General features: G+C 26.4%; 1 protein-coding gene across 2 annotated transcripts in view; it reads left to right on the top strand.

Moving 5' to 3' along the window:
• LOC129958236 (dual specificity protein kinase CLK2-like) overlaps window positions 1–13,623 on the top strand; it is a 79,692-nt gene that overhangs the window by 4,523 nt on the left and 61,546 nt on the right. For both annotated transcript variants that reach the window (XM_056070533.1, XM_056070532.1), the window contains 3 exons: window positions 294–355; window positions 2,009–2,120; window positions 12,495–12,556. In XM_056070533.1, the coding sequence (XP_055926508.1) occupies window positions 309–355; window positions 2,009–2,120; window positions 12,495–12,556 (221 nt within the window). In that variant the 5' untranslated portion in view covers window positions 294–308. The remainder of the gene's footprint in view (window positions 1–293; window positions 356–2,008; window positions 2,121–12,494; window positions 12,557–13,623) is intronic.

The raw sequence follows: 13,623 nt of genomic DNA, 5'->3' as shown, positions 1-13,623 counted from the left end.
AAGTGTTATAAGGGGGGGGGGGAGTTGAGGATCATAATTACATGGAGTCATTTCTTTTCCATTTAAATATCTCTTTTTTTTATTATTTCTTTCTCCATGTCTGATATGTGATCTACCAATATTTGATTCTTATAATCTGTGGCATTTTTGCTCTGTGGTTTGAAAGCAGCAAGAATATTTTAAATCTTGCTATTCTGTAATTCAGATGTTTTATTGTATAAATAAAAATATACCAGATTTTCTCACTTTATATAAATTTCTTTTTGTCTTATTTATGGAATTTTTCATTTTAGTTGAGTTTAGGAAATATGTCATCTGACCCTGATAATCTTGCTGGACCATCTAAGGAATCAAGGTTAGATTTCTTTCTTTCCTCTTTTTCTTTTCTTTTTTTTTATTTGGTGCCCATATCTCTTTATTTTACATTGATTTGAATTGTGCTTATCTCATTTTTCATTCCATACATTTACATTTGTTAGTTATAGAATAAATAAGTATTTGTTGGTGTTAAATCATACTTATCAGATCTAAACTTGTCAAGATATGTTTGATATACTTTGGAAGAAATCCATATTGGCTCCAATAAAATGTTTAATTATTCCAAAATTAGAAGAATTTTGACATTTTAGCAGTATTGTTTGATATTAATTTTCAAAACAATGTATGACAGATGTTCTTTCACCTTGTTGAATCTGCAAATTATCTGCGACTTTTTGTTCTGATTTTAATAAATGTTTTAACACAGTATCATTTCTTTGTTGCTGTGTGATAGAATTTAGTATTTTCTTTAACTGCAAAATTTTATGAAGGAAGCCATAAGTTTGCAATTAATAAAACTTATAAAAAAATTATGCTTTACAGATTCTGATTTTTTTTTACAGCCTTTTGTAACATTTATCAAAGTGACTGTTAACATTAACACAATTCTTTTGTTTTAAATTAATCCGAGCCATAGCAGGATTGCTTGAAGTTGCTTTAAATATTTAATTATGGAATTAATCCCACATCTAAATAAATGATTAAGTAACAGTAGACATATTTAAAAACATTAATAGTTGATTATTCATTGAAATCATCTTTTAGTATTGTTGTCATCTTTTAGTTGAGCTGTCTTCTAAGGATCTTATGTCGATAAACCATTTTATTTACAAAATGGTTTTTTATCCTGTTTTGTTCTTTGATAGTTTTAATTAAAGATATTGCTTACATGATGATTAATTAATTAAAACAAATTGATATAGTGGAATGTATTTTTGAGGACAAAGAGAAAGTTTTCACTTTCATTTCAATTATGGATTCCAACTAAACTAACTAGGGATTTAATCAAAATATGATCCTTATGCAAATTGCAAGTTTCATTCTTGACTGCCTTATGATTGTTTATTTTTCAGTGATAGTAATGCAACTGTAATGGCTATTATTGCTTTTTTTAGATAGTATTTCCTTAAGTACATTTATTATTTTCTTAGATGGCTTCATAATTACTTCTTAAACAAGATTTCTTTACTTTGCCCCAGAAATAACGATTCATCATTTGAAAGTGAAAATATTGCTGAAATGATATAATTTACATGGTATTCAGATTTCATTTACATTTTTATAAAGATATGTATTTTGACTTTTATCTCCTATAAAATGTCCTTTTAAAGTTGCTGTGTTCTTGTTACAGACAATTATATGTACAATTTGTTAATATCTGCTTGAAAGTCTTATTTAAAATATCCACTCTAAGTAGCTATAATTTTACAGAATTGTGGGGAATACATTTTTATTTCATATCACAATGCTCATATATTTATGAACTATAAAGTTTCTTGCTTTTAAAAAAATTGCTTGATAATTAATTTTATTAGTGCATGAAATTTAATATTAATGTATTAAAAATATATAGATCAATGTTTTAGTAATTTTGCTCTATTTGTCTTTGTAAGATTTTCTTAAATTATCTCATTAAGAGACCTCTTCTTTTAGAGGGAAATATTTCATCATTCTTATTTCTGTTTTCTAGGAATTTCTCAGTTAAAAAATCTCATATACGCTTTGAACCAACTTTTTGTTCTAAGCGTACTGCTATGAAAGCAAGAAAAATATCAAGAGTAAATGTTCCCTTCTCTAATGTTGTAAGTATTTTTTTTTTTTTTGCTGATTTTTGTATTTAATTAAATTGCTATTTTTAAATAAAAACCTAAATTCAAACTTTACTGTCAGTTTATATAATTAGTGGAAAAGTTTTAGAAAAATTCAAGATTGATTTTGGCTGTCCTCAAAAAATTGAAAAACTAAGTACCATATGTGAATCATCAAGAAAATTATTTGCAGTATAAAATGCTTTGAAATATTGTGCATAAATATGTGTTATAGAAAAGAAAGTGTTGATCAATATGAGTGGAAGGATTTGCAGGTAATTGATTTCCTAGGGGGGGGGGGGAGGAAAACTAATGTAATGAAAATTACTCAGAGTTTAAAAAAAAAAAAATTGGATCAGTGTCTATTGTAATTTCTTTTTGATTTGTTTGTAGTTATACTATTACATATTTACTGCCTTTACGCACCCGTCTTGTATCTGAAAAGCAATTGCAGTATAGTCCAATCTTATATTAGTAATATTGCTTAATCTAGAAGTTTTGATAAATCTCCAAAACATAAACCCTCCTGAATTCAAAGAAACCTTTGTACTATTACCTCTCTGTAATTATAATAACTCAAATAAAGCTACATACATGAAAAATATTTAAAACTTCATCTTTATTCGAAATTTGTATATCCATGTTATATTATGGATGTATGTTGATGTGAATATGTTGTACAAAAATACTACAAAACTATGTAGAAGAAATTTAACATATCTGTTTATCTCCAGACATGAAAAGTTGTGTTGGATTTAAAATCAAATCCTTCATCGGCAGGAGTCTGTTGTTAAATATGTGAATGTAATATATCATAAGCATGATGAGTGAGAATAATTAGATTTATAATATGATCTTTATATGAAAATAATAGGCTTGGATCAAATTTTGTGACGAACCCATCTATATTTTATCTCCTCAGATGTATGTGAACACAGCAGTTAAAACATGCAATGACCTGTTTAAATAAAATTCAGTTAAGCAATATTCAGCACCAAAATAATAAAACCATCATACATTGGGCAAAATCATTTTTCTTCCATCCATCAAATCTTTTCCTTATGAATCTATACCTTTTCTTATATGCAGAGAAATGAATTATTATTTCCATAAGGGTTTGTTCATGGTATTTTTTCTTTTGTCAATCATTTTTGAGTTTCATTCTTATTCTGAAATGCAAAGAACATATATTTTTGAAAATTTCTTTTCTCAGTTGTGCCGTAAGAAGGGATAATTCTCATAATTAGTCATTTCTTGTCCTTACAGTGAAAAGAACTGACAAATTAAATATAACTTCATCTTCATTTGAAGTCTTTCACAAATAAGAAAAGCCAGAAAAAGTTCTGGTTTCCATGAAATGAAAAACTTTAAAAATGCTCTTCTATTGGGGGGTGGGAATCCTTGAGACTCTCCATACCTTTCTTTGATACTTTATTTCATTGTAAATTCTTCCCAAATTATTGAAAACAAACAAGCAAATAATTCCAGAGTACTTTTGTAGGTCTTGAAAAAAACTTTTTTTTTTGTTAGCCATTTCATTGAATTTTCTTGCCATGCTTTGAAACTTTTCATCTGAAAGAATGCTGTTTGCATTCGAGGCTAGTGAAACTTGATTGCTTTCCAAAAAATTATAGCCATTTTACAAATTCTTAAATTTTACAGAATTAAGTTGTATTTTGTTCAGTGTGCAAAGCTTGTATTATTCTTAATGTAACATTTGATTATTTAACTAATTGCATTTTTAGCTTAAATCCGACTTTTCTCTTAAATATTTTGCAGTTGTTCTTCTTAAAAGGGAAATGCATTAATAGAAATTTTAAAATTATTAGAATTTGGCATATTCCTCCAGGTGGAAAAATGTTTTAAATGAATAAAGAATTAAATGTTTTGTTGTTTGCTTGTTAGTCAGCGAGTGTGTGAAAGAAAAAAATTGAATGAAATAAATGAATTGAAATAAATGATGTACAACCTTTTATCTTTACATCTTATAAAAATTTATTTTGCATGTTAACCTTTAATTATTCATTATGTATTTTTTCAAATGTAATGATTGATTTTGTTTAAATAAGCTTGATATTATTATTTGAGCCTAATATTTGCAGTGAAGGGGCTAAATGTGTGATGCATTTGTTATATAAAAATTACATATATGATTCTTTTATCATTAATGAATTTGAATACCTTAGTTTGGAAAGAGCAGAATATGTCTTTTCGTGCTTCACCCATCAGCACATGCACAGGCTCTTTTTGACCCCATCATTTCTCTTTTGTTTAGACATTCTAGGAATTTAAGAGTACACTTTTTATTTCCTATACCTTCATGGGGGAACTAGAAGATGAAGATTAGAACAACAGGAAACAATAAAACAATGTATCTTATTTTTTTACAGGAGGTTTGGGTCAAATTGACCCCTGCTGTGCTAACATTACTGATTCTTTTAGTGTTTTGGCCATGACAGTAAGAATCACAGATTCAGAGATCTTTTCACAAGTTTTTCTACTGATAGACAAAATGATGATAGCTCAGATTTGTGATATAGTCATGAAACTTTGGATAGTAATCAAAATATAAAATGTGAACAAAATGCAGATTCAGAATACTTCGAATAAAACGAAATCGGTTCGAGTCCTTTCATGCTCGTGAAAAAAGTAGCAAATCCTTATATAAATGCATTCTTTTATAATATGAATAAATTGTCTTGAAATTTATGTTAACAATTTGGTTTTATTCTGAATAAAGTATGATAAATGTTTTTTTTTTTTTTTTTTTGAGTATGTGTATAAAAATGAAAGACAAAAGTTATGAATTTTCAGAGTTGTATATTTAAGCTGCTTTTTTCCAAAAAATGTCAAATGTAAACTATATGTTATATATAGATTTTCTTATTCTTCCAATATTTTTATACAGGAAAAACTACTTACATTAAAATTAATAAGTTTTATTGGAATAGAATAAGGGAAAAAGAAATGAATACAGAAAAGGTATGCAAAAAGTGGCTAAACTCAATTTTGGTTTTTCTTATTAAAAATCACATTTGTATCTTAAATAAGAACATATTTGCATGGAAAAACATTTATGTACTCTGACCATATTTTATTTTTATTCAAATAGCAAATAAAATAAGGGATAAGTGCTTGACAATTTGTGGTCAAAATGACCATGTGCATGTGCTGAAGGGTTAATTGGTTTTTAACCATCAGGTGGCTAAAGTTTTTTTAAAGCGTTTAATGCAATTACAGATTGCTAGGTAAGCATTCGCCTTCTGGCTGTTCTATATTCAGGAACTGCCATTAATGATGATTCATAATCACCAAACTGCAAGTTTTACTTGCAAGTCATTCAAACCAATGTTTTGAGTCGATTCTTACTTGAGAGTATTTCATGTTCTTAAATGCGTGTTTTTCAACTTTTATTGCCCAGTCAACTTCGAAGTATATTTTAATTGGTCCGAATAAATTACTTGATTTGCTGATATTTAGCAATTAAATGTGTTAATGTTTGTTGTTTTCAATGTTGTTTATATCAAGTATGAAATGACTGAAAAGCAAACGAATATTTCAAATATTGTCTATGTGAAGTCTGTTTTTTGTTTTTGTTTCCTTTCTCAGTTTGCGCTTCTTGAAATCAAATTTCAGTAATTAAGAATATGCAGATTTTTTAATTGATACTTTTCTTTTTTTTAAAGTTAGTTTGGTTATTGCTTGTATACTTTTGTGGCTTAAAACACTAACAGTAATGCTGGTTTTTGCATGTTGGTTATTGGATACTTTTTGCTTTTATCTTTGTTTTGGGTACCTTTAGTAAAGTCAGTTTTTGGCAAAGCTGATGTGACAATCTATTTCCAAAGCAAATTCAGATCAGCAAATTTAGTTCATTTTCTTAAGTCAAATTCAATAGTTAACAGAATTATTAACTTTATATAACTGTTTAGATACAATTAAAAAAATTTAAAATTTAATCAAAATTATTTCTAAAATAATATTTTTTAATATAAAATCCTATACTTATTTAAATCAAAATAAACATGTAATCCATTTTTTTTTTAAATTTCTAAAATGCCTTTGAATTTTTTTTGTACCAAAGAGAGACTTCTGAATTATTTTCTTTTCTCTAATTTTAACGGTTTTATGCAAATACTTAATTTGCATAGCATATTTAGGAAAAAATTTTGTAATTAATCTTTAAGGTTACTTCTGCTTATTTTAAAATTGATATCTTTACATAAAATAAATGCTTGATTTGGGAAATTTAACCTTCAAGAATTGTATAAAGAAACAGCATGTGATCTAAGATTTGGCTAAATGTTTGTAATAGAAAATTTAGATTTATTTCAATTTAGGAAATTTAATTCTACCCATACCATTATATAATTTTAGGATTGATCAATGTATATAAATCAGTGTATAATTTTATATTATTTCATCTTAATCGGAAATAAAAATCTTTTCTTTCTTCATTTATCAGTTAAGAACTATTATGATATTTGATACTGTTTAGAAAATTAGATATAACAATTGTTTTAACCAATTCAATTATCATCCAAAATGTATGTATGTATGTATATAAATATAATATATTATTTTAAAACAAAATAATGCATTTACATTTTATGTTTTTATTAAAATTCTGCATTTTTTTAAATAGAATTATCAAACAATTGTATTTATATTTGTTCATACTCAAGAGTTGTTCTCTATAATTTGTTACTTTATGAATTCCTGAGTTAAGCTTTATTTAAAAAAATTAGTTCTTTTGGTTTATGCATTACTGGATGGTATCAACAAGTAAAAAAAAATTAACATCTGATGTTAATAAATTTACAATAAAAAAAGTAATGCTTTAATAAACATATAAAACAATTTTTATTTCCATTAATTGAAAGATATACTGAAGCAGTTTTCAAAATATAAAAAAATATATAATTTATTATTAATTTATCAGAGTAAAAGAAAATTTGTATTCATTGAAGCAAAAATCATACAGCGTGAAACAACAAATTCATACACTACAATAAATTTAACAAACAAGGTTAAGTTTTTGTGAACTTAAAAACACACTACAGTAAGCAGTTTCATTTAAAGACATTTTTATAATGTATCACATTGTAAAGAAGGGGATGTGGAAATACATTTTTTCTTTTTTTTTTGTTAAAGTTACCAAAAAGAAACAATTCATAAAAAAAAGATACATTTTTCATGATTTTCATTACACATGAAACATAGTTAAATTCAAATTACAATATATATATCAATAAAGATTTAACTTTACTTGTTGTTTCTATTGAAATAAAAATAATGAACAATTACCTTGTTGTTTTCGGAATGCAGACAAACTTACTATTAATCGAAATCTTGCTACATTATATATAATATTACCAAATTAACATCAACTTATTTTTATTCAAACTTTAGTATCTTTAGAAATAACAAATTCAATAACATATCACTGTTGCCAATCTGAATTAACTATTATTTACAAAATAATATTTATAATTTTTAAACTACTCGTGAGTTACTTTTAAATGAAATATTTATAATTTATACTGCAAAAAATTTAAATTTTATATTTTTGCTCAACACATCGTTTTATCATTTCTGAAATAATTAGGTATCAACCCTTAAAATTGTTGATAACTGAATGTATTAAAATTAGCTTGCATTTGTTGATACTATGGACTCCACTTATTGTGATCAAGGTTAATGTTATCATTTACTGTATTAGCAAACTCTTCTGATCCTAAACAGACTTATTCAAATGTATCCAAAAATATTTCTTTAGTGTGATCACTACATCAGTTGTTATTATTAATGGTGTAAAGAATTGATCGATCTTTCATTTTCAACCCGTGTTAGACATTCACAGAATTTCTTGCACCACTTGTAAAGACAGAATTGGAAATCATTTTTTTCCATGTGACAGGGTTCATATTCTTTTGTCCGAACCAGAATATTCAAGTTTGGTTTAACGATAACTGTGCTGCCAGACATTGCAGATATCTTTTGACCAGCTATATATTGTTTTCTGCTATTAATTATAAAAACAAAATTAAGTTCAAAACAACTGTATTGAGTGTAAAGGTCTAAATTGAAATTTTAATAGACATGAAAGTTTACTAAAAATGAGACTATGCAATGCTACAGTGCAATTAAAAATTTCAGAACCTCTTTTTAAATTTTGAAAAATTGTGCCAAATTTAAGCAACAAATGTTATGATTCTAACCAGGACTAACATATTGAGAGAAACCCTCCAATAAATGCTATCATGAGATAAGCACTTGATATTTTGAAATGACGTGTACAGCATTGTTCAATAATTTTTTTAAAAACTGTGTGTACGATCAATGTATAAGTAAAGTTTTAATTGACAATAAATCGCAATTTATGAATTTTTCAAGTTATGTTTTTGAAGAAGATTATATATAGCCCTGAGGAAATTTTTTTTATTGTTGTTCCTTTGCCTGATAGTAATAAAAATGTAATTGATTTTAAACAGTTTAATTATTGTTATCAATCAGCTAAATATTTTCAAAATTCTGAAGTCCAGAGGTGATTACATTGAATAGCAACTACTCGGGGTGCATAGTATCATGAAAAGTGCTTAAATTTGAAAACTACTTTTAACCACCTTAAAAATGCTTAATTTTCAGAAAAAGTCCTTAAAAAGTGCTTAATTTTCTCATGAAGAGAGAAGAAAGCTTTTCGTTTTGCTTTGTTTCTCCGTAAGTTGAATATGATAATTCCAAATCATTATCATAAATTCTTATTTACCGATGTATCAAAAAAGAAAGAATTTGTAGAAGGAATTCAGGGGTTCCAGCTCATATTAAAATAACGCTTAATGATTCCTTTTCTTTTCTTTCTTCCTATCTTTCTTTTTCTTTTTTGCTCCCTTTTTCTTCAACAATGTGCATTGCCATTCATTAAAATATTGGAATAGTTATCCGGAAGGGGTAATATGAAATACATATTGTGCTATACTTGCTGGAATCAAAAGACGTCCGAACTTCAACTTTTAATGCTTTAGATGCTGAAAAATTTATTTAAGTTATGCCTGGCCCCTCCCTGCCTTTTATATTTAAACTTTTATGTGTTGTTAAAGAAGAATATGCAGATTGGTCAGATCGACGGAATATAAAACAGCAGGATAAAATTGGTGCGCAAAAAAGATATATTGAACATGAGAAAAGCTGCTGTAAAAACAATAACAAATTACATCACCATTCTCATTAATACAACGTTTTGGAGCAATTGCTTGAACAACCTATTACAGGTATTCAACTGTATTATATCGAATTGTAATTAATTGCAGTATGTAATTACTTTAGTCAATCGTGTAAAATCTAGTATGATGAAATTTTAATTTAAGCCTTTAATTTTCAGTTGTCGTGACATTTTTCATGGTGTTTATTGAATGTCTCTATCCATTAGAAAATTTTTATTTGTTGGACTAATCTCACCAAATTTTTCATGACTAAGGAAAAAGAAATTTTTAAAGGAACCAAAAAAAAAAAAAAAAAAGTTTTTCAAAATTGTTATTTTTTAGATTTTATCATTTCATAATGATTTTCTTTTCTCTTTATGACTCTTGCAGAAATTTTTTCCCAATGAAATCTCTCTAAATATATTAAGATTAGTCCAGAGCAATGCCCAACATAATGCCACTGAAGTTAGGAGCATGAAATTTGGGAATTATTTTTTTGGGCATTAGAAGGACATTAGGAACAGATTTCTCAAACTTTTAATTTGAAGTTTAATTAAAAAATAAAAACAGAATTTTAATGCATTTTCATCATAACATCAAAACATATTATTTAAGAAAAATTATTTCAACGCCGTTTTAAAGGTTAAAAATTAGATTTTCAATGTTAGAAAGTTTATTTGAATAAATGTTTAGTTTTAATAATTTTTGAGAAATCAGTTTTGGACACAGTTTATAACAATGATTTTTATTATTATGAAATTCAAAATAATATCTTTGCTTCTTTGAATCACATTATTTTGAAGCTGTTAAAGTTGTAATAAAAGTTTTTAAAAATGATTTCGTTGTTTTTATTTAAACTTTAAAAAAATATGAAGCAGTTTATTGATTAAAATTCTTCATTTGATGAGTTTTGGTGAATTTTGAGCCAATGCGATATATTATCAAGGGCATGGCTTCAAGAATTACTTCTTTAAAAAATGCTGCAATTGACATTTTTACTTTCTCATATACAAAGTATTGCAATCTTGAAAAAGTTGGAACTCGAGATTTTGACGAATCACCATGTTTCGAACCTCCTTGAATTCAAAAAATGCATTTCGGAAAATGTCTGTCAATGACAAAGATAACGCAAAAACAATTTGAGCTAGAACGGATGGAATTTCCTATACGGGTCTTCACACCAAATTTGTAGATTTCTATCAAATTGCGAGCAACATCCGTTTAGCTGAAGTTTGTCTGTCCGCTGTTCGAATATATGTTAACATGATAACTACAAAACGAAAAGAGCTAGATAAATAAAAGTCAATACACAGATTTAACATCTGTAGTATAGACATCTGATGATCTAAAATACTAATTTAGAACATGGCATTGTTCTATTAATCACTTTTAGGGAAGTTTTGCCAGTCTTATGATGATAGAAATGCTTTAGTTCTTAGCTTTATAAGATTGCAAATAAATTTACTAAATAGAATGAGTTATTGCAGGTAGAAATTAGCTTTCCCCATCCTGACCATGTTGAATCTTATTTGCTGTTGCTTCTATAAAAATCAAATACAAAATGTTTGGTCCTGCTGTGCTTCTACATCACTATCGATAATTTCAGAAATTTTGTATCTATCTAAGTGAATTGGTAAATTATTAATTTTAAGAAATGTTGCAAAAGATCGCAGATCTTTATCGATAAGCTTGCAAAAGTTAACTTAATTTTTTGGTATTGATAATTTTTTTTATTTTTATGATCATTTTTATGTTTTTGTCAAATCCAAAATTTTACAATAGAAGACGTGCAAATACAGAAATAAATATTAAAATTTAAAGAATAGGCATTTAAACTTAATTTTAAAAAAAATCAATAAAAACTATGCATTATTATAAAACAAAAAATCCTATGCTTAGAAAATACGCAGTTTATGCATGCATATTTATTAATAATTAATTGCTTTATGTGCTTTTTTTTTTTTTTTTTTTTTTGCTAAGATGCTTTATAAAAGTGCTTAAAGTATTTAATTTTTGCTGCAACTTCCCACTATGCACCTTGCTACTGTTCAACGTAATCACCTTGAATAATATTACTACAACAAATATTATTCATCTCTAGATCTTCTAAGATTTCTCTTCTGTGATCAATTTATATAATATGAAATATATTTTGATGCATACTTATTTGTTTGGGTGATCTTAAACTGGTGGTGAAATGAAGTTCATTAAAAATACCACTCTTTATTAGCATGCTAAAATCCGAAATATTTCAGCAGAATAATTTCTTGTTTTTCTATGCATATAGAAAATTACTAGTAGAATCTGACATCCTGAATTCAGCAAGTCAATATATGGAGCAAATCGCCAAAATTCTACCCGCTCTTTTAGCCTGGAGAATAATGAGTTGGAATGTCCATGCTGGCGAATATGGTTGTAAAAGCATCAAATAATTTGGGATCAAAATAATAATTTACAAAATAGTTTCGGATAAATTGAATAAATTAATAGGATTAAAAAAATCTGGAGTCCAGGAGAAGGATTAATGCTTAGTCAAATTATTAGTAGCTGTAACTTATTAAGTCTTACATAATTTTGTTCTTTCTTGCATCAATTATGTGAATTTGAACCTTGTCAGTTTTCCACAATGAAAAAAAAAATGCATAAGGTTGCTATATTTTGTTATTAAACTAATTCATATGCTCTGGAATTTAAACATTTGGTTGCAATTAATTTATTCTCTTGTTTTCATTTAATATAGATGTTGCATAAAAATATTATATTTTGCAGGTGAATGCATTTAATTTGTTTATATGCTTGTTATTAACATATATACAATATTATTTATTATTACTTATAAAGTTCAAAGTGTCAAGCTAATATAGTGAAAGTGTTATGAGTTAAATAATATACATTTATATGGTGCTATTTCTTTTCCTTTTAATTTTCTCTTTTTTTCTTTTCATCATTCCTTTCAGCATGTCTGATATGTGTACTGTTCAAAATTCAGAATTCTTGCAAGTTGTGGCGTTTTTGTCCTGTAATTTGAAAATAACGGAAATATTTTAAATCTTGACGTTTTGTAATTTTGATGTTTATTATATAAATAAAAGCATGCCAAATTTTCATATATTTTTTTAAAAATTTATTTTCATTCTATTCATGTGGTTTATGTTTTTCTTTTTAGATACGTTTTGATAATATGCCATCTCATCATGATCCTCATCTTGGTTCATCTGTGGAAATTAGGTTAGATTTCTTTCTTTTTCTTAAAAAAAAAAAAAAAAAAAATCTATCTAAAAAATCTAATTATCTATCTATCTATCTTATCTAAAAAAATCTAATTATCTTTCTTTTCTGGAATGGCTGCCCAGGTCTCTTCTTTTTAAACTGATATTAGCAGTGCTTAATTTTTCCCATGTTTTATTCCATACCTTTTCATTATTTATTATTAGAATTTTAAGTAAATGTATAGTGTTACTCAAAATTGTTTACTATTGGATCCAAACCATCAAGATTTCATCAATATACTTTGGCAGAAATCCAAATGAGCTCCAATAAAATGCTCAATTATTTAAAAATTAGATGAAATTTAAGTTTTTTGACACTATTGTTTGACACTGATCTTCGAAAGAACTGTCATACAAAACTAATTCTTTCACTGTCTTGAAGCAGCAGATTACAATTGAACTTTAAGAAATGTTTTAACATATTGTCATTTCTTTGGTGCTTTATGATAGAATTTATTATTATCGTAACTGCAGAATTTTATTAAGAAAGTAATAAGTTTACAAACATTTGAACTTTTGAAGTCATGCTTTTCAGATTCTGATTCTATTTATAGGCTTTCAAAATGTTAGTCAAAGTAACTGATAACATTAATGCAATTCTCTTGTTTTAAAATGACTTCAGCCATTAGCATGTTTGCTTGAAATTACTTTAAATATTTAATTTATAGAATTAATCTTGATCTTAATATACGCCAATGATAAAGTAACAGTAGATAGTTTTCAAAAATACTAATAGCTGATGATTTGATAAAATCATCTTTTAATATTATATGTACGATTCTTAAAATCAAGGGACATGTATCTGTAGAACTATGTGCAATATGTCGATGAGCCATTTTATTCACAAAAATCTTTTCTTTGATAATTTTGATTGAAGATATTGCTTCCATGGTGATTAATAAATTGAAACCAACTGATAAAGTAGAATGTATTTTTTATGATAAAGAAAGAATGTTCACCTTTATTACAATTATGGATTTCAACTAAACTAACTAGGGATATAATCAAAATATGATCCTTATGCAA

The sequence above is a fragment of the Argiope bruennichi genome, chromosome X1 (assembly GCF_947563725.1).
Source record: "Argiope bruennichi chromosome X1, qqArgBrue1.1, whole genome shotgun sequence".
Lineage (NCBI taxonomy): Eukaryota > Metazoa > Arthropoda > Arachnida > Araneae > Araneidae > Argiope > Argiope bruennichi.
This window is presented reverse-complemented; position numbering and strand designations above follow the sequence as displayed.